Source organism: Schistocerca gregaria, chromosome X (genome assembly GCF_023897955.1).
Source record: "Schistocerca gregaria isolate iqSchGreg1 chromosome X, iqSchGreg1.2, whole genome shotgun sequence".
Lineage (NCBI taxonomy): Eukaryota > Metazoa > Arthropoda > Insecta > Orthoptera > Acrididae > Schistocerca > Schistocerca gregaria.
Genome location: NC_064931.1, coordinates 728,991,223 through 729,013,387, shown reverse-complemented (window position 1 = coordinate 729,013,387; position 22,165 = coordinate 728,991,223). Strand labels below are relative to the sequence as shown.

The following is a 22,165-nucleotide window of genomic DNA, read 5'->3' as shown; positions in this document are numbered from 1 at the left end:
TCACCCGAGTGGTGACTCGTCTTGTCGCAACGTTTCTTTGAGTTACGTACCAGCCGCGTGCAGTGGCCACGCGGTTTGAGGCGCCATGCACGGATTGCGCGGCCCCTCTCGCCGGAGGTTCGAGTCCTCCTTCAGACATGGGCTTGTGGTTTGCTCTTAGCATAAGTTAGTTTAAGTTAAAGTAGCGCGTAAGTCTTGGGTCCGATGACCTCAGCGATTTGGTCCCTTAGGAATTCACACACATTTGAACATTTAGTTTCGTATCCATCAAGCTTGAAGCTGGTGGGTACGAAACGTTGCGACAAGACGACTGCACACTCGGCTGATTACCGGAGAAGAGCTCATCATTTAACTAACCAACTTATTACACAGCTTAAATTTGTGTATGACAGTACATAAATGTCTGTCGTCCTCTAAAATTTAAATGTATTACGCTATACAGACACAGATTTATAGTTTTTCAAATATTTAGTTAATCTCATGTTCGGTGGATCATTGATACAATTAATTGTAATGATGTACAACGAGTCAGTTTACACTCACGTTACTCATTCTTATGTAAATATGAATACATGCTGAAGATTTACAACTACTGTTTTTATTTTTTTTATATGCAGATTTGAATAGTAATTCCTACCCACCACCTTTTACAAATTATATAAATAGAAGTTCTTGTAGGGAACAGAAAGAGTCGTCAAGGAGAAACTTTTCCAGTTTGTTTTCAAACTTAACTTTGCTGTCTGTCAGTTATAACACTGGATAAGTGACCAAAAATCTTCGTACCAACAGTGTGCACCCCTTTTTGTGCATAAGACAACCTTGATGTGGAATAATGAATGCTATTATTTCTTCTGTTATTGTAATTATGTACATCATTGTTCATTTTGTACTGTAGTGGATTATTTACAACAAACTTCATGAGGAAATATGTATACTGTGAAGCAGCAGTCAAAATGCTTAACTTCTTAAACAGATGACTGCCGATGAAGACTACATATTAAAATTTTAGTATCCTCGTTGCCACTGAAGTGTCTTGGCAGTCTTTATTCCACACAAAAAGTACATTTTTGCGACGCAAGCGATGCAATGGGGCCGCGATCTGAGCGGCATTCGGTATGAACCGAATGTAGTATGTCATCTTGCCTAGCATTGAATGCAACTCAGACACATTGCGAGGAACGGGCAGGTCATGGATTGCAAGTAAATGAGATTGGAAGGGGTGCACACCCTGAATGTTTATCGCATGACCTAAGCACAGTAGTTCAGTTTGAAAACGGTCACACTTATCGAGACGACGCTTGACTGCTGCTTCTGACAACACTCGAAAAAGAGTACGCAAATTGGCCTTGTGTTCCTCTGGTCTACGACCTGAGACAATATCCTCAAGGTAGCTTGAACAAAAGGCCAGTTTTGCTGTCAGCTCTTCCAGGTAAGGTTGAAAAATGGCGGGTGCGGAAGCACTGCCGAAGGGCTAACGCAAATACTTGAACAGTCCTGAGTGTGTATTTACAACTAACACTTTCTGTGAGTCTTCATCCAATGGAATTTGGAAGTGGACAATCTATCTTAGAAAAGTAACGCCCTGCACCAAGGCTGTCCATGAGTTCCTCAGGGCGAAGTAACGGATAAGTGTCAACTTCTGTCTGTGGGTTGACTGTAGACTTTAACTCAACGCAACTGCGAATGCGACCAGAAGGCTTAGGCAACAAAACGAGAGGACTTGCCCATTGACTAGCTTGAATGGGGGCTATTACACCATTGTCTTGCAATTCTTTCAATTCGCTGGCTACTTTGTCTCTTAAAGCAATTGGAATGGGGCGGGCCCGGAAAAACTTAGGCTGTGAATTGTCTTTCAATGTAATATGCGCTACAAAGTTATTAGCTTTTCCCATACCTTCTGAAAATAGTTCAGGAAATTCTTTAAGCTACAGTCCCTTTTGGTACAAATACAGATACTGAAACTAAATTCTCTTGGATGCTAAGTCCAAACAAATCAACGGTATCTAAACCACTGGAGGCCGAGCTGCACAACAACCCTGGGTTCGGTGTGGGGCGGCGGTGGGGTGGTTGGACTGCTGTGGCCTGTTCTGGCGTTGAGAACCACTGAGGGCTACGGCGGGACGAAGCCTCCCCGTCGTTTCTAGGTCCCCGATTCAATACGCACACTTACACACACACTTAAATTTACACTTTCTTGTCATACCCGTTAATTCTGTATACCACTGGCGGTACGTCTCTTCCGATTTTTCTGCAAGCGAAAGAACTGATATCGAGCACCAGCTACTTGGACTTTCTGGTAATAGTACTTAGTTAATGCAGCGATTACTTGGTCACAGATGAGTTCGTCGGCAGACCCAGTTGGGAACAGTTTCTGTATTAACGTGTAACACTGGACCTCGCAATCGAAAGGAAGTATTGTAACTTTACAGTATCCTGAACACGATGAACTCGACAATATGCTTGGAACTAAGTCAGGAATTCGATGCATTCTTCGTCAAATTCCATAAATCGCCGGAACGTTGGTATGCTGGTCGGCGACACTTGTTGGGCTGGTTGGTTGGTTGGTTGGTTGTAGTTGTGCGGCCGACGCAGCTTGTGCAGCGAATAGTTCTACCGTCGTCAGCAAGGTCGTCATTTTTTTGTTCTGAAACTGAAAAACTAGTGTTAAAACCATCACAATGGCCGTCTGCGGCTGAGGCGCGTGAGCAGGCGGTGGAGAGCGGGGAACTAATTGTTTACACAAATACGTTATAGCATAAAAAGCGAGCTAAGACTCTGAAAAGAGAAATTTGATTAGTTCTGCGGCTCCCCACCTGGAATACATGCAAGAACACAACAAAAAAATTAGCAATGAGAAATACGATCACTCCTGCAAGCTAAAATACAAGAGAAGCAAGCAAAGTCGTCGGCCAAGTTGATTAACTTCGATAGCCACTGAGTTATCCTCGTCGCCACTGTAGAGTCTTGTACCAAGGAAGCAAGTGAGAGGATGCTGTTATTGTTGGCCGGTATCCTCTTTCTACAACACAAGTGCACACGTGAATTAACACGGTTCTTCATTTACAAGACCAGGAAGTTACTTGTCTTGAATAGAAATGGTTCAAATGGCTCTGAGCACTATAGGACTTAACATCTGAGGTCATCAGTCCCCTAGATCTTAGAACTACTTAAACCTAACCATCCTAAGGACAGCACGCACACCCATGCCAGAGGCAGGATTCGTACCTGCGACCGTAGCGGTCGCGCGGTTCCAGACTGCAGCGCCTAGAACCGCTCGGTCACTCCGGCCGGCTCTTGAATAGAGTCCATGTGTTGTGCTGCAAGATCAGCAGTAGCGGTCCTCTTGCAGACAGTATCGGTAATACTGCTGTTGTCACAATTCTGGTAGCTATGTACAAGCGTAGCCTGTGCTGAACGACGCTGAACGAAGTATGATATATCTGATATACAGGGTGAAACAAAAGAGCTACACTTGGAGGTAGGCGTGCGATTCCTCATACAGATTCAAGACAAAAGTTTATCTAGTAAAATCTGATCGGATGCGTTTTGAAATCACGAGTATGAAAACGAGGAACGAGAGTGGTGGCGCAGTGGTTAGCACACTGGACTCGCATTCGGGAGGACGACGGTTCAAACACGCGTCCGGTCGTCCTGCTTTAGATTTTCCGTGATTTCCCTAAATCGCTTCAGGCAAATGCCGGAATGGTTCCTCGTACGTATTCGTACTGACCCTGTGAAGATTAGTCTGGACATCGAACGTATAAAATGGAATTACTGTGCATAGCATAATGAGCAATCTAGTGTAGCCCACATACTGTGTTATTTTTGTATCTCATTGGATAAAGACGATGTTACTGTATCCACTGTGATTTTCTATTGCTTTATTTGTGTCGTGGATGAAACGAAGTAGTCGTTTTAAGTCTATAAGAAGTTCATGTTATGTCTTAATGTTTAAATAAGGGTAACAGTAACAGACACAAGATTCCGCATTGTGGGCCGGTCGCTGCGGCCGAGCAGTTCTAGGCGCTTGAGTCCGGAACGGTCGCAGGTTCGAATCCTGCCTCGGGCGTCGATGTGTGCGATGGCATTAGGTTAGTTAGGTTTAGGTAGTTCTAAGTCTGATGACCTCAGATGTTAAGTCCCATATGCTTAGGACCATTCGAACCATTTCTACCGCATTGTGGAGGTGTAAATGGGATAAAATTTGATGTTCTAATTGAAAATAAATGGCTTGTACGATCGCGACTCCAAAATCAGATAGTCTGTATATCTGTTCCCTACGACATTGCCTCGTCTCACTGAGCATTTTTTTTTTTTTAGGTGTAGTTCGGGGGTGTAGGGTGGGCGGAGGGGTGCAGAGTGGGCAGGGATCGTGCTTGGAGGCAGCAAGAAGGAAACATTGATCCTATATTTAAATTCCTTTTTTATTTTACTTTAATTTCAATGTCCCAAGAAAAAAACACGCATGAAAAAGAAAGAAATGTAGGGCCGAAGTGACATCCTCGTCTCTTCACTAGAAGGAATATCCTAGCTCGCAAAACTACGTAAATCTGATACTCCCCACACCTCCGAAGGTCATGAAACTTGCTGCCTAGAGAGTTCTCAAAGCGCCTTTTGCAATTAGAGTGTCAGATGACCTCACGTTGTTCTACTAGATAGAGCCAACAGTCCATGCCCGATATCACGGTCCACGAGAGCACGTAGTGCGACCCCTGTCCTCCAATCCAACTGATTGCCGACGTTTTCCGTGAGTGGAAAAAGACCGCGTCCGAGAAAAATAAAGCGTCCGTCGTGATCGTGGAGTCGTCGGTGCGTTGGAGAAGTGCCATGATGCGTTGCGTCAGCCGCAAAACATCGTTCGCCTCACCGTTCTGCAGACAATATTCGTCGGTGTCCTGCATGCTACGTACAAGACAGGGTGGGGAATCTAACATCTGACTGTCGTACAGTCGTCGGCGGGTGACTGTCTTGCGCATGACAAATGTATACCAAGACGATCTCGCTGCCGTGGCGAGGAGAGTCGTATGGACAGCCAACCAGATCTGCCGCTAATCTCTTTCTGGGTTTTTAAGCTCGACAACATTGCTGCCATGATGACGCCTTAAGTATCGATATATCTCACGGGTTGTGGGGATCCTCGTAGAAGGTATTTGTAACTGAACATAACTAAAATCAACAAGGAATCTAGCGAGGTGAGAAAAAGAAGGCGAGGGACGGTATAGCCACGATTGTTGTGCCCCTCCCATTCCTTTCTTTCTCCTCTCCATCACAGCTTCGAATTTTACCATTCTATTTCTCTTCCTCTAACCTATCTACCTCTTATCTATCTCTTTCACCCCATTCTATCGTCTTATGTCTCTGCTCGATGAGAATAACTCACAAGCTGCAAGAATATAACGAGAAAATTCCAAACTAACAATGGAACTGATATTCACAAAAGAAAAGTATGTTTACTTTCATATACATAGTCACTATTATTATTATTACTATTACTATTATTATTATTATTATTATTATTATTATTATTTTTGATTGTTATAATTATTTTTATGGTTATAATTATCATTGTACTACTTTTATAATCTATATTTTTTTCTTTAACATCAATACTGCATAATACGTTATATGTCCTTAATGTTATGTAGAAACTGTAACTCGTTCAATCTCAGTATGCCTGGTTAGGTGTAAGAGAGGGCCTGAAGGCCTTAATCTTGCCAGTTAAAATAAAGGCATAAATAAATAAATAAAATATTGTGATTATCGCCACCGGCGGTTCAAAGGACGAGGGAAGAGCAACGTCCAGTATCACCGACATGATGGCGTGTCGCCGGTGGTTTCAGATCCGTACCGTCACTCGCATGTATAGAGCGAGAGCCCTGTTCCAAACATTCGTCAGATTAAGTCCTCCAGAATGATGTGAGAGAGTTAAAGTCTAGTATTTGACCTTAAGCAACACTCCTTGGCTGACATAGTATGGAAAGGCCGCCATTAACCTGTCAGCAATGCCATGTGGCTTGGCTGTACCAGTGTCAGACGTGGCAGTCATGAGGCAAGATAACATTAGTATGGGAGCTGGTCGTAGGTTCTGAGTGAATTGTTGCCTATGTGCAGTCGGGGGTGCTGGAGCATTAGCCGGTAGCTCGCCGCCGATAATTGCCGTAGCGAACAGGTGAACAAAACTCCTAAGCACCGCATGCTGTCTACCGACGTAAACGGACTGTGCAAAGCGTCCAGCCTCCGTCCGATGTGCATAATCTTCGTTTTATTCATGTTGATGCTCCTACTCGCCGCCACGCCGTATGTAGAAAGAAGGGCAACCACCTTACGTACTTCGATCTCCAATCGGACGAGTTTCATCAAGTCGTCGACATATGCGCGACACGTAAAGGAATTCGCACTGAGTCCGACGCCTGTAAAAGTCCGTCGAAGAGCCTGTATCACTGGTTCGAGCGCTATTGCAAGTGGCACCATCGACAAAGGACATCCTCCCTTAACTGAGCTGTAAACAGGAGTCGTCCCTACCTCCCTGTCATTGGCTCTCATCGTCGAAGGAGCGCCGCGAAGGAGGCGCATAAGGACGGTAATGAAATCCTAGGATATCGTCAAGTGTCGCATGGTCAAGTCAAAGAAATCATGGTTGATTCTGTCAAAGACATGATCAAAATCCACTGATATGAACCCTCTTGCATGCGACATTATACCACTGTTGCAATGATGTCACGATATTCACCTAGGATAGAATGGATGTTGCTCCGAACCTCTGGACAAACTGGTCTGGTGGTAATGTCTTGCATATTACAGTCTTGAGCCTTGCCGCCAAAATTCGCGCAAAGATCTTGTAGTCGGTATTGATCATCGTGAGTGGTCGAAATTGATGGGTGCTGACACTTCCTGCTGATTTCGGTATTGGTATAAACATTCCCGCCATGAATTGGGAAGGGACGTCCGTGTCAGGCTGCAATAACTCGTTATACATCAACACCCTTTGGGACATAATTAGATTTGCAAATTCGCGATAAAAGTCGAGTGTCAACCCATCTCGGTCGGCAAAAAGGAGATGGTAATGCTGCATAAATACAGTATCAGTGTCCTGTTGTGACGTCAAGGGCCGATCATATCTATCATAGCGCACTGTGATCAAGGACTGAAGATCACGTGCATGTCCCATGGACACATGGTACATGGAAATACGTTCTCCATCGACGTTATCCAAGCACCGAGCAAAGACCTAAAGTCCCTCTAAACGACCTCTCGTGATCGATAAAATGCACACTTGAATGCAATGGACTTCCGCTTGACGCTCGGACGATGGAGCCCTGAAGGACGGTCACGAAGTACCATGTAGCAATATTCAAGTGTATCTAGGAACCAACTCGCTTTATCCTTGTCGTAAATTATGAGAGCTCTTCGTATCGCCGGCTTTGCACATTGCAGCCACCATGAAAGAACCGTACGGTACATCGGGAAATGCGAGTGGATGTCTGTCAAGTTTCTTCGATCCGCTGACGACATTCGGGATCCACCAATAAGGATGGATTAAGTTTCCACGAACTACGGCTCCGCAAGGGAGAGTTAACGTGCATAAATATGCAAGTTGACCTGTAAAAGCTGTGGGCGAACGTTCAGCACCCAACACGTGACTCGTAATCCGTGAGAAACGTAAGTCCGATCTAGTCCGCTCGCAGAGTGGCCAGTAAAACATGTGTAGCCCTCGCGCTGCACATGGATCTTTTCCCACGTGTCTATTAGTGTCATGTCTCTGCAGGTCGAGCGTAATGCATAGCAGGAGTTCAAACTCAGGGTTACAAAAATGGTTCAAATGGCTCTGAGCACTATGCGACTTTACTTCTGAGGTCATCAGTCGCCTAGAACTTAGAAGTAATTAAACCTAACTAACCTAAGGACATCACACACATTCATGCCCGAGGCAAAATTCGGACCTGCGACCGTAGCGGTCGCTCGGCTCCAGACTGTAGCGCCTAAAACCGCACGGCCGCTCCGGCCGGCTTCAGGGTTACATCCTTCAGTGTGAGAAAATATTTAAAATCCCCCTCCTACCAAGATGTGATCATATCTTCCAAGGAATAGGGGCCCAATCTCCTCCCACTAGAGTTGCGCACGCGCCTATCCATAGTCAGATCCGGAGGGTGCATAGATGTTGACAATACAAATGCTGTTCACGGGCCAAAAGGAGATAATCGAGGTCACACACTGGAATCCCTTCACGAATAAATATCGCCTTGCCTGGTCCTACGTCTGGAGCTGGGTAACTACGCACATCTGGAAAGGCAGCATTACAGGTTTCCTGCACCAGCAGAATATCTACGTCCATAGCGCAAATCGTGTCCCGGAAAAGTTGCAACTTTGCAACTGATCGTACGGTGTTACTGTTCACTGTTCCCACTTTATATGCTTGGTTCGTTGTCGTCGTCATACTCGTGTCATGTCATTATACACGCCAAAGGCTTTAGTCCAATATTCGTGTTCAGAGGGTTGCCCACCAACGGGCTTCCCTCCATTGTTTCCGTTCTGTGGTGTACGTCCTGCAAGAGAGCCGTCATCAGGTGGGGATGCCAATTCCGGCATCTCTTCGATTCCTTCGGCCCAGTCACATTGGCCACCTCTGCTGCATTTCGATGTGGCTACCAGAACACTGTCTCTGACTCCTCCGTCGATAGTATCGGGTGAGGCGGTGTCAATGAATTGGGACCGTCAGAAAGGCGCGACATCCAGTCACCATCTGAAGGAATCCTTTCAATGTCCTCTAAAGACAAGTGTTCCATGTCTGACGTCTCTTCGGATCGAAGAACTTCCGTGCCCCTAGGCTAGGGGAGGACGTGTCACTATGGTGATGTTTTTTGCGACGCTTCGGCGATCGTTGTTTGCGCGCCCTGCCCTTGCCGCCGTAGGCGACGTCTCACATTGTTCATCGGGCGCTACTTGGTCCGTTGCTGCCGCCACAGTCTCGACCTCCACTTCCATGCCGCGTGCTATTTGTGAGGGTGTGGAAGGCTCTTACCACATCTGCTGTGAGATGGGTGTAGAGGCATTCTCCGTGTTACCTCCTTGTTCCCCTAACTCGGTCCATTCTTGCATCAGCACGTTCGTGTCACTCTCTGAACTCGGCAACACCTCCCGGTAGGCCACTTACGCGTACGTCATCGGCAGTTGCGTGGGAACTTCTCGCTGTGGCGCTTCTCCTCGTGGCAGTTGCATGATACGGCGTTATATGCACTCCGAGCGGATATATCCTTCTTCGCCACAGCCAGAGCATTTCCGAGGCTGGCCATCGTAAATCACAATAGCTCGACATCCTCCAGTATATAAATATGAAGGGATATGTTTGTTAAGTACGATCCGCACCTGTCGGATGCCGTTTAGCATGGGATAGGTGCTAAAACTCGCCCAGCGTTCAGACGTATTACTGAGTACCACCCATATGGTCGCAGCTATTCAATAACCATCGATTCTGGTATGTCAAATGGCAGTTCAAAGATCCGAATGACCCTCACTCCCTAGCCTGAAGGAGCTACTGTTACATCATCAGAGTGCCGAAATTTAAATCCCCTTCGAGCGACAAGAACCTTCATGAATCATCTTTACAGACATTGTGCTGCTTACAATGGATAGATGTATTCCAGCTAGGTCTGCAATAGGAAAACGCATTTCTTCCCTCAAAAAACGTTATATTTCAAAAGCCTTGGGTCTGGAATAATCGTTGTGAAACATAAATTCGATCATAGCCTCTGTGAAATTATGTGCCGTGGTGATGAATTCAGACGAAAACACGCGCGAGTATCAGCCATATAAACACTTCCACCTCCACGTGAACCTGCTGCCGCGACAACACGTCTGAGCCGCGCTACTGCCTAACGCAGACCAGCTAATGAGACAGCTCCAGCACAGTGCAGAGTTCATGCTACCTGTTCTTGGTCACGCTGCACGCAGTTAAAACGTTGCCAGAGCCTCGTTTTTTAAATCGCATTTCTATTAAACTATTGGTGGGACTAGCTTTTGCTAGATGCAATTTTGTCTTCAATTGGGATGAAGAATCACATGCCGACCGCCAAGTGTGGCATTTTTCACTACTTTGTAGAGCCTCATTGAACATTCATACTTTTTCCTTTGACTGTGCTGCTAGACTTACTGAAGTTATACTAGTTTGGAAATATGTGATATTGACGCAAATATCATCTTATTTTCCTTTGAACAACTGTTCTTGTGTAGTTAATATCTCTAGCTCTTATGAAACGAATCATTTTATCATATACTATTTACAATGCTAGCTATTACGATTAGATTGAGAATCAGGGTCACCCGGGAAGTGTGTGCGGATGACCGAGGTGGTTAAGGTAACCGTTCAAGAGAAGAGTCCCAGTCCGGCACAAATTTTCGACCCTAACCACTGATTTATTTCGACTGAAGTCCTGTTTCTCGCAATACTATGATCATTGTTCATCTTGAGATGAATGCCACCCGGTCGCGTGAGAGCAAGTAGCACAGGAAGGAGAGGAAGAGCATATAAGTGGCGCAGAGATGAATACCGTTTTAGTCACGATACGGGCCGAAAATGGGGAAATCCACTGATCTAAACGACTCTGACAAAGGGCAGGTTGTTATGACCTACGCCTGGGAACTAGCATCTAGGAAACAGCGAAACTGGTTGACTGGTGCAACTGTCGTGGAAAGATCGGGGAGCCTGAAGGCTTGCCTGCTCTCTAAATTAGGACAGGAGGCGATCTGTGCCAGATGTGGTGATAGAGAAGGCGCTGGTGAACCGTTCAACGCACATTGTTGAATATTGGACTTCGCAGCATACGTTTCCAGTCTTTTTACTTGTTGACTCAACGACATCTTCAATTGTGATTGCAGTGGGCACGATATAATCGAGATTTGACTGAGGATCAATGGTAAAATGTTGTGACATTTACTTGGGCTTCCAAGATATCTGAGGTAGTAATCGAAGCCACCATGGCAGCTGTAGACTACGTGATTATTATTGTAAACCAGCTGCATCTCTTTATGCTTTATGCCCTCTCTGATGGTGATGGCATCTTCCAGTAGAATAACTGTCCACGAGACAAGACCATAATCATGCTGCAGTGGTTTAAGGAGAATGATATTGAACTCATGTTGATGTGTTGTCCGCCAAATTTAATTGATCTGATACATTTGGGACCTATTGAGTGCGGGGCCCGCGCTCACAAAGCATCGGCCCGAAATTTCAGGGAATTTCGTGACCTGTGCGTCGACATTTGGTGCGGTGTATCTCTGAAAAAACCTACCAAGGACTGGCCCGATTTACGTCAAGCAGAATCGCTGCTGCATTGCGTTCCAGACGTGGATGAAAATTCTATAAAAAAAGGTGGTCTAAACGGTTTGGTTCATCAGTGTATCTTGTCGCCTCTTGTCCCTTCAGCTGTTTCTCTTTTTTTTTTTTTTTTGTAGGAACTGTGTTTAATGACAAATTCCCTGTAGGCTCCTGATAAACTGTCTTATGTGCAGCCACGTGTAGTTCACTCACGGTATACCATTCTTGCAATGAACGCAGCACATGGTTTCAGTTATCTTCTTGTTTGTATCTTGAATCTCTGGCTACAACTCAGCTACAAAAAGACGGAAAAGTTTCTTCAGTTACCCATAACTAGCACTATCAGTGGTCCGTAAAGGTGTTCAGTAGAAATCTTTGATCATTTGCTCAATAACGCAAGTTCCTCGAAAATAACGTCGCCTTCCCTCCAGGAATTCCCATTTGAGTTTCCGAAGCATCTCCGTAACACTTACGTCCTTTTCGAACCTATCAGTAACAAATCTAGCAGCCCGCCTCTGAATTGGTTCGATTTCTTCCTTTAATCCGATCTAATGCGGATCCCAAACACTCGAGCAGCACTCAAGAATAGGTCGCACTAGCGTCCTGTATGGAGTCTCTAAAATTGTCCCAATCCCAATAAACACAACTCGACCATTTGCCTTCTCTGCCTAAGCCTTCACATGCTCGTTCCATTTCATATCGCTTTGTAACATTACATCTAGATATGTAAACGACGTTACTGCGTCAAGCAGGACACAGCTAATGCTGCATACCAACATTACAAGTTTGTTTTTCCTACTCACCCGCATTAACTTACCTTTTTCTATATTTATAGCTAGCTAGAAATTTTGTCTAAGTAATCTTGTATTGTCTTAGAGTCACTCATCTTCGACACCCCCCAATATACCACAGCATCATCAGCAGACAACTGCAGATTGCTGCCCACCCTGTCCAAAAAAATTTTTTTGTATATATGGTGTAAATTTTAAGTTGACAAACCAGAATAACTCGAAAAATAAGCTTCACACGAAAAAATGTGTAGAATCTGAAGTTGATTATATTCGAGGGGGCATCTGCTGGTGCTAAAATTAGACCGCCACCCCAGCCCCATACGGGGTGGGGCGGGAGGCAACTTTAAAATTTCAAATGGGAACCCACATTTTTTATTGCAGAATCAGAGTCTACATAGAAAACTACGTCCATTTTGTCTTAAACATTTGTTTTGATTATTGATAGTTGGCGCTGTAATTCAAGAAATTCCATGTTCTCATTTTTGTGTGGAAAATGGTTACGGATAAATAAAAAATACTTATTTACTTCGTAAATTTTGATTCGCTAAAACTAAAACTCTCCCTCTCTCTCTCAAACCCCACTCTATGGGCAGAGAGGCAACTAGCATGAATTCATCTCTAAAGCTTAAATAAGGACTGGAATAACGATATCATGTTTCCAAACATTGTTCTGCGAATTGTAGAATCAGGAATTACGTTTTATTTAGGCCTCTTACTTTCACATAGTACACAAGTGTGGACAGCCTCGTCATCATCACTTTCTATCCCTGCATAAGTGCCGTGGGCCCAGCGTCCGCAGCTAATACACCGTATCCAGCCTCCTTCAGAGAAGTCATAGCAGTATTTTGACCTCAGTTTATTATCCCTTGAGCATGAAGGGGTGGTTAAGACGTCAGTAACGTTTGTCACTTTTTCGTTGTCATTATGTCCTTTTGGTGGTATCCCAGGTTTATTAAACGTCTTTGAGAAGAGTTGTCGTTTACATGCAGCACGTTTGGGGACTCCTTTTCGTTCAGTTTCTTCAGATAGTTTACTCCTATAAGGAAATTCGGTTAAAACAATGGGTTTTCCACGCCTGTTACATGGCTTCCTTTTGGTTTTTTATCCACCTTTGGAATAGCTAACACCATTTCAGGGTTGGTAACCTGAAAGTTTGACGAAACAGAGGCTCGATCGTCAGGTGTATTACGTCTTGACAAAATCTCTGGTATTTGGTCTTCCGTTTCTATAACATCAGATGTGTGAGCTTGATAAATGTCTGTAGTTGAACAGGGAAGGCAAACACTTTCCTGAAACACATTTCTAAAACTGTAATGATTCATGGACATAAACGTTTCGATCTGCAGGAAATCTGCACAATATGTTCCAGAATTCTGCAGCAAAACCGATATTAAGGATATCGGTCTGTAATTTTGCGAGTCCGTTCTTTTACCCTTCGTATGTACAGGAGTCACCTGCACTTTTTTCCAGTCGCTTTGAACTTAGCACTACGCGAGAGAAAGTTTTATGTCTACTCAGAAATGATTTTCTCTGAAAAATTCAGTCTGTTCTGTAGACAGATAACGATTAAACACTACCACCAATATGTTAATTCTCATTCATTTCAAGCGATTGTGCCATTCATAATCATCATCATCATCATCATCATTTAAGACTGATTATGCCTTTCAGCGTTCAGTCTGGAGCATAGTCCCCCTTATAAAATTCCTCCGTGATACCCTATTCAGTGCTAACATTGGTGCCTCTTCTGATGTTAAGCCTATTACTTCAGAATCATTCTTAACCGAATCCAGGTACCTTCTCCTTGGTCCAACCCGACTCCTCCTACCCTCTACTGCTGAACCCATGAATCTCTTGGGTAACCTTGCTCCTCCTATGCCAGTAACATGACCCCACCATCTAAGCCTGTTCGCCCTGACTGCTACATCTATAGAGTTCATTCCCTGTTTTTCTTTGATTTCCTCATTGTGGACACCCTCCTGCCATTGTTCCCATCTACTAGTAACTGCAATCATCCTAGCTACTTTCATAAGCGTATTGATAAGGTAACTTGAATTAACCCAGCTTTCGCTCTCATACAACAAAGTTGGTCGAAAGATTGAACCGTGCACAGACAACTTAGTCTTGGTACTGACTTCCTTCTTGCAGAAGGGAGTAGATCGTAGCTGAGCCCTCACAGCATTAGCTTTGCTACACCTCGCTTCCAGTTCTTTCACTATTTTGCCATCCTGTGAGAATATGCATCGTACGTACTTGGAACCGTCCACCTGTTCTAACTTTGTTTCTCCTATTTGGCACTCAATCCGTTTATATCTCTTTCCCACTGACATTACTTTCGTTTTGGAGATGCTAATCTTCATACCATAATCCTTACATTTCTGATATAGCTCTGAAATATTACTTTGCAAACTTTCAATCGAATCTGCCATCACAACCAAGTCATCCGCATATGCGAGACTGCTTATTTTGTGTTCACATATCTTAATCTCATCCAGCCAGTCTACTGTTTTCAACATATGATCCATAGATTATATGAACAACAGTGGAGACAGGTTGCAGCCTTGTCTTACCCCTGAAACTACTCTGAACCATGAACTCAATTTACTGTCAACTCTAACTGCTGCCTGACTATCTATGTAAGGACCTTTAATTGCTTGCAAAAGATATCCTTCTATTCCATAATCTCGTAGAACAGACAGTGTGGCTGAGCGGTTCTAGGCGCTACAGTCTGGAATCGCGCGACCGCTACGGTCGCAGGTTCGAATCCAGCCTTGGGCATGGATGTGTGTGCTGTCCTTAGATTAGTTATGTTTAAGTACTTCTAAGTTCTAGGGGACTGATGACCTCAAATGTTAAGTCCCACAGTGCTCAGAGCCATTTGAACCATTTTTGAACAGACAATAACTTCCTCCTAGGAACCCAGTCATATGCCTTTTCTAGATCTATAAAGCATAGATACAATTCCCTGTTCCACTCGTAACACTTCTCCATTATTTGCCGTAAGCTAAATATCTTGTCCTGACAACCTCTAAGAGGCCTAAACCCAGACTGATTTTCATCCAGTTTGTCCTCAACTAATACTCGCACTTCACTTTCAACAATACCTGAGAAGTAATGTGTAAATGGCCAGTATACAGCCATATGTGCAAATAAATAATTCCACATCTTTGGACATAAATCGGACACATGTCGAGTGGATCACGTAATTAAGGAAGAGTGTCGGTTGCAGATGCCGCTGACGGAGAAGTCGCCCAGCTTCCTGAGCGTGCTGGAGGTGGACGACCCCAAGCTGTGTGTGCTGCTGCACCTCATGACGGCCATGGAGCCCATCGAGCCTGTGCTGGAGTCTCCGCTGGCGCGGCCGCTGGCGCAGCAGAAGACGGCCGCCTCCGACCTGCTGTGCGAGGTGGGCAGCGCCAAGACCGCCAGCGAGGGCATGCTGCTCTCCAACATGGAGAAGAATGGTGAGCTGCGCACTCAGTGCCACCTTATACACTGGTACTACGAGTATTTCAGCATTCCGAAGAAAAAGTGAGTCATCCTCAATATACATCACACCACCCCTAGACTTGATAATCGCCTCCATTCCGGGAGGAAGGGATTTTACAAATTCCTTCACATATGAGACATCCATCTCAAACCAATCATTCGTGATGAGATCCCTTAGAGAGGTACCAAATTCTTGATTTCTACATTTGACCCACCATCCTTAATGGTCCCAGACATTGGACTGTGGGATTGGGATTCAGTGGACCAGTTGAGGTGTGATACGATGTCTGAGTGTTTGTCAAAACAGGAACGTACACTGTCCAGTAACATTAAGGAGCCATGCGGACTCCAGTACTTTGGCCAGCTGCGCTATGGTTCTCGGATGAAGATCAATTGCACGAACAGCCGAATCGAGGTGGCCCCACAGATACTAGACAGAGTTTAAACCCGGTGAGTTTGGTGGCCAATGGACTACGGTAAACTCATCCTGGTACTCTTTGAACCACGAATGTACACCGAGAGCTGTGTTGCACCTTGCATTTTAGGTGTCATCTTGCCGAGAAAAAATAAACTGCTTATAGTGGTTGGCATACTTCCCAAGGAGTATGCATACTTGTGTTGATCCATTTTGCCTTTCAGAATGACGAGATCACCCATGAAATGCCACGAAAACATTCCCCAGATCATAAGGCTTCCTGCTTCGGCCTGGAACCTTTCGGCGATTGTTGCAGGCTGTTTGCTTTCGGACATCTCACGCCGTACCTGCCAATGGCCATCTGTCCGGCAGAGCAAGAAACGCGACTCGTCTGAGAAGGCCACCTGTCGCCACTTGATGAACGTCGATCTACGGTATTGGCGTGCAAATTCCAGTCTTCGTTGCCAATGAACAGCAGTCACTATGTGTGCATCAACCAGGTACTTGCTTTAGAAACACATACGCAGCAACGTTCGCTTAACTGTCGTTGAGGAGACAATGTTGGTAGACCCTTGGTTCATGTGGGCAGTCAGTTCCTCAACAGTTGCACGTCTGTTCGCACGTACACATCTCCGCAGCTATCGGTCACCTCTGTCATCTATGGCCCGTGGGTTACTACACTTGCTTCGCGACGGTTTTGTGTAGTGCCATTCTGCATTACACTGTATACTTTTATCACGGCAGAACTATTTACAAACTTAGCCGCTTCGGAAATGTTTCCATCTTTATTCCAAAAGCCAATGATCTTACATTTTTGAACGTCCGGTAATCACTCCATTTCTGCATTACGACGACTTCACCATTTACGTGTCCCCCGACACGCTGTATATATTTTACACTGCTAGTGCTACCACGAGCCGTTAGTAAGTGGTTATCGCGCGTTGACGTAAAACATATGAGGTGGTCACATTAATGTGACTTGACCGTGTAAGTACGCGGCCGTTTTTACACTTGTTTTGTCGTCTTCGAAGACGTAGTGTCCACAGCATACTCATCATGAATGTGTGGACGTAAGAACAACACCTAGGCGGAAAGAATGTTGAAATGAACTACCTCTTTCATTTTCACGATAACCTGAATGAAATGGTTCAAATGGCTCTGAGCACCATGCGACTCAACTTCTGAGGTCATCAATCGCCTAGAACTTAGAACTAATTAAACCTAACTAACCTAAGGACGTCACAAATATCCATGCCCGAGGCAGGATTCGAACCTGCGACCGTAGCGGTCGCTCGGCTCCAGACTGTAGCGCCTAGAACCGCAAGGTAACCTGAATGAGTGGGCACAAATATTCGTACAAGAAACGTCCCAGAATCACTGCAAAACCTCCTGAACTACGCCCTCCACACCCTGTGGGCTAAACACGTCGTTGGTTTGTCGATGCAATCTATTGCTTGCATCATTTGAACAGACACCAATTTCGACTCGCTGGACCACACTACACGCCTCCGATCAGCTACTGTCGAATTTCTGTGTTGCTTGGCCCACTGAAAGTGTGCAGCTATATTATGTGTCACCGTAAGAAATGTCATATTTCAAGGTAACTATCTCCCATTTGATTTCCCGAAGCATCAAAAACGGCTCTAAGCACTATGGGACATCTGAGATCATCAGTCCCCTAGACTTATTACTACTTAAACCTAACGACATCACACACATCCATGCCCGAGGCAGGATTCGAACCTGTCACCGGAGCAGCAGCGCCTAGAACCGCTCGGCCACAGCGGCCGGCCCCGAAGCATCTCCGTGGCACTTATGTGTTGTTCTAACCTGTCGATAACAAATCTAGCAGCCCGTCTCTGAATTGCGACCTGATGCTGATCCCAAACAGTCGAGCATTACTCAAGAATGGGTCGTAATAGTGTCCTATTTGCGGTCTCCTTTCCAGGTGAACCACACTTTTTGTCCAATAAGCCTATATTCCTGGTGTTTGATGGTGAAATGTCAGGCGACAGAGATGCCATAAAAACACTAATACTCATCGTTATTCGTGGGAAGCTTTAAAAAAAAATGGCTCTGAGCACTATGGGACTTAACATCTGAGGTCATCAGTCCCCTAGAACTTAGAACTACTTAAACCCAACTAACCTAAAGACATCACGCACATCCATGCCCGAGGAAAGCTATTCATTCCTCACCACACGTGGCCTGTGGAAATATGGCAGCAAGTGGCGCGTATTCAGTGCATGCGACGTAAACACTGCTTACCCAACAAAAACTGGAAACCAATGAAAACATTAAACTTTTAAGTCATTTCTTATTTTGGCCGATAAATGCAACTTTATGCCATATTTTTTCATTACGACTGTTGATTTCTCATGACGCTGAGCAACCGTTGAAACTTCGCGCTCACTGCACGATACGATTGAAGTGAGTACTGATGTTTTCTGAACGGTCTGTACTGGCGACCGCTGAAGCTCCGGGATGCGTGGCTAACCCGCTACCCGCGGCCACCGGAGCCCGCACTTGGGTGATTGCAGGCCTCACGGTGAGGTTACGAGACCTAACATCTGTATTTTCCTTTGAGGTGCTACGGAAAGCTCGCTCGTGGTTGAGGCAAATGACGAACTACACATGTGGCAGGGCCTGTATAGTTTTATATCACCCCAAACTCATAGATTGCTTTATCAGTTTGAGATTAACATCACATGGATGTACTGCAATTGGCGGGAAGGCTGCTATCCTAGGTCGATGCGTATCGTAGTGCTGAGCAGAGAAAGCGTGCAAAACAACGCAAGCGTTGTGATTGTGCAGTCTGTGGAATTCTGCTGCACAACTTTGCCACACACTTAAGCGAAACACGACACAGTAGGGTGGACCTACATCACAATTATGTAACAACTAAGGTGAAATTTCGCATATGGCATTTCGATAGGCAACTTTACAACAGCAACGAGTGCCTGACAGGATATCCTAATACGCAAAAGCTATGTTGTTGGATCATGATATTTGTGGATAAATGAAAAATCCATCGGAAATGTGTTGACTATTGTGACATGGCTAACGTTCATAAGGCCATTAAAAAGCATAACTGCTCTTAGAAGTATTCCCTCTCCATAATCAATGAAAAAGCATTCGGGAGGACACGAATTAATTGCATTTTGACTGGGCAGGAGAGAGTTCATAATTTAGAACGTGATAATCTCATTCGAAAGAATAGGAATATAATGAAACGCTTAACTGATCTTTTTTTTTTCTTTTTCGACTCAAGAAATGGAGTTCACAGTACGTAGTGAATCACATTGGTGCCTTAATAAAGACACTTAGTTGAATTCTTACATGTCCTCAGTGAATTAGACGAAAAACAGAAACATCAGTTAAAATATTCTTCTGTTTTTACAGGAGTACCAAATCTGATAGAGAATGACTTCACTGCTTGTTTCAAATGCTATCATGAATGAAATAAGAAAGGATATTGGTGAATGCAGTTTTTCCTCAGTACTCCTGGATGACACAAGTAATGCGAATAATTTTTTGCAGGTATCCTCAGTATTTCCCTACGTCACAGTCGATGGTCAACTCCATGAAAGATTTTTAAAATTTATGAACAGCTCTGATGACAGAACAATCGAGTTATTATGTCATATGTGCTACAAGTGATACACGACTATGGGTCCAATGAAAAACTAATCACTCAGTGTAAAGATGGAGCTGAAGTTATGGCTGGTAATTTGTAGCGATTGCAGTCTATACCAAAAACATGTTTCCTCCTGCAATGTTCGTTTACTGTTTCGCTCATGGACTGAATTTAGTGCTGTTGCGATCCGTGTCACAAATTAAAGAATGCGGGTCCTTTCTCCTCACTTTGAATGGCCCTGCTACTTTTCTTCCAAATCAACCAAATGATCAAGACGAAAAGAAACGGTTGCTTAAAGTGTCTGTCACAAGGTGGAGTTCTATGGCTCGTCTGGTTCAAACCGTATACGAATATCACAGTATACTGGTTTCAGTTTTCAAGAAGAAAATGTATCCAGATCGGTAGGCAAACAAGAGTCTCCAATGGGCTGCTAACAGTACTGGGGCAACATGCGAACACCATAGCACCCATGTGTTCATTGCGTTGGCAAAATTTAGATGCATACTCGTGTAAAGAGAGGCATAATGTGAACATACCGTTACAGCATAACTTACAATGAAATTGATAGGAAATTCTAAACTGTCACAAGTTTAAAATTACCAACATTTCGCAAATACGTTCTACAGGGATATTTAAAAACCACAGAAGCTCGTTTTTCCTATCGTAAGAACTTGTGCAATGGCCCAGGAGCAAAAAAAGAAGGTTCAGTTACTATGCTTGTAAATGTCACCACGAAAAATCAATGTATAGCATGCATGGTGGCAAAATACTTGGAAGATAACTTCGAAAGAATAGGTAGAGCGCCTTGAAACGAAGTTGTAATTTAGTCGAATCAAACGATGCAGAATATTGCACATGCTAAAGTGCAACAAACGCTCTTTATTACACAGTAAGTGTGGATACATAATTATCACTTGACAGTTCACAAAACTAGTCCACACCGTTTGGTCGTAAAATTGAAGGCACGTCACGAGAAATATCCAGACAGTCCGTGGTCACGTAAGTCCGTCAGCAGCCGTGTAATTGCAATCCAAAGAGTTGTCCAAGTGAGATCCTATAACGATCGTGGCACATATGCACAGCATCAGTGTGGTAAATATAATAACACAGCACAATACGAAGTCAGTTCATACCAGCAAAGTGACCGGTTTTATTTCCTGCCTGACGCCAGGGGCTAGGGACATGCAATTCCTCAAAATGGTTCAAATGGCTCGAAGCACTATGAGACTTACCATATGAAGTTCTCAGGTCATCAGTCTTAGAACTACTTAAACCCAACTAACCTAAGGACACCACACACATCCATGCCCGAGGCAGGATTCGAGCCTGCGACCGTAGCAGCAGCGCGGTTCCGGACTGAAGCGCCTAGAACCGCTCGGACACAGCGGCCGGCTGCAATTGCTCGCAGGCCGTTTTTATCGCTCTCAGATGGAGTCTTCGGCAGCGTATGTACCAAGTTATCGATGTCACTGTCTGAGGACACAGATGTAACACAGAGGGGATTGGTTTAGAGAATGAGACACTAAAACCAGAACACAAGTTTTGCTATTTGGGTAGCAGGAAAACAGATTATGACAGAAGTACAGAGAATATAAAATACAGATCAGTAGTAGCAACTAAAACCTGATGGCAAGGGATTGGACCTGATGTCGGTCTTGGGTGCTTTTGTCTCCGTACAGTCGCGGCAGAAATGTGTTCCTCATACACCACATACCAGTCAGCAGCTGTCTGACTCACGGCAGACCCGTGAGGCTTTGTCGAGGTTGTTATTGTCCTGTGTCGCCACACAGGACAATAACAAGTGTGGGAAACACTGCCGCTAGCGTACTTAAAAATGTCTCTGAGCACTATGGGACTTAACATCTGAGGTCATTAGTCCCCTAGAACTCAGAACTACTTAAACCTAACTAACCTAAGGACATCACACACATCCACGCCCGAGGCAGAATTCGAACCTGCGACCGCAGCGGTGGTACCGTGCTGAAGACCCACTTTAAACACTAACGAACCGGAAACCTGAATTAACCCATGCGCTTTGTACCGGTTATCATCGCACGTTCAGTGTCGATAAACTCGCGACTTGCCGCCATGTTGACAACACATCTCCCTGTAACGGACTGCTCAGTCACCCATCTATTAGTCGACCAAAATATTATTGCGCCTGGAAGCGGGGCCGCTTCTGTCGGCTTCATCATGAGTCAATGCGTAATCGGAGTTCCGGAGCGAAGCAAGGAAGCAGGGCGGTGCAATTTCAGTAACAAAATGAAAACTACGCTAACCTCGGTGGCTAGAGTCATGAAGTGAATGGTCCATTGCACAAGGGAGAGACGCCAAGTTATTCATCTGCTGTATCTGTTCCACTGGAATCCGTTCCCAAATAACTGTCGTCGTGATGTGCTGCATATTCATCTTGACTCAGACCAACATTGATTGTTATATTCTCTACAGCTTCTTCTAGTAACCCATCTCTGTGCCAATATTCATTTAATTTTCTTTTACATGTTTGTAAGCTTTTAACCAAT

General features: G+C 44.6%; 1 protein-coding gene across 3 annotated transcripts in view; it reads left to right on the top strand.

Moving 5' to 3' along the window:
- Positions 1 to 22,165, top strand: part of LOC126298763 (uncharacterized) — a 367,391-nt gene that overhangs the window by 302,536 nt on the left and 42,690 nt on the right. For all 3 annotated transcript variants that reach the window (XM_049990213.1, XM_049990215.1, XM_049990214.1), the window contains one exon: positions 15,332 to 15,566. In XM_049990213.1, the coding sequence (XP_049846170.1) occupies positions 15,332 to 15,566 (235 nt within the window). The remainder of the gene's footprint in view (positions 1 to 15,331; positions 15,567 to 22,165) is intronic.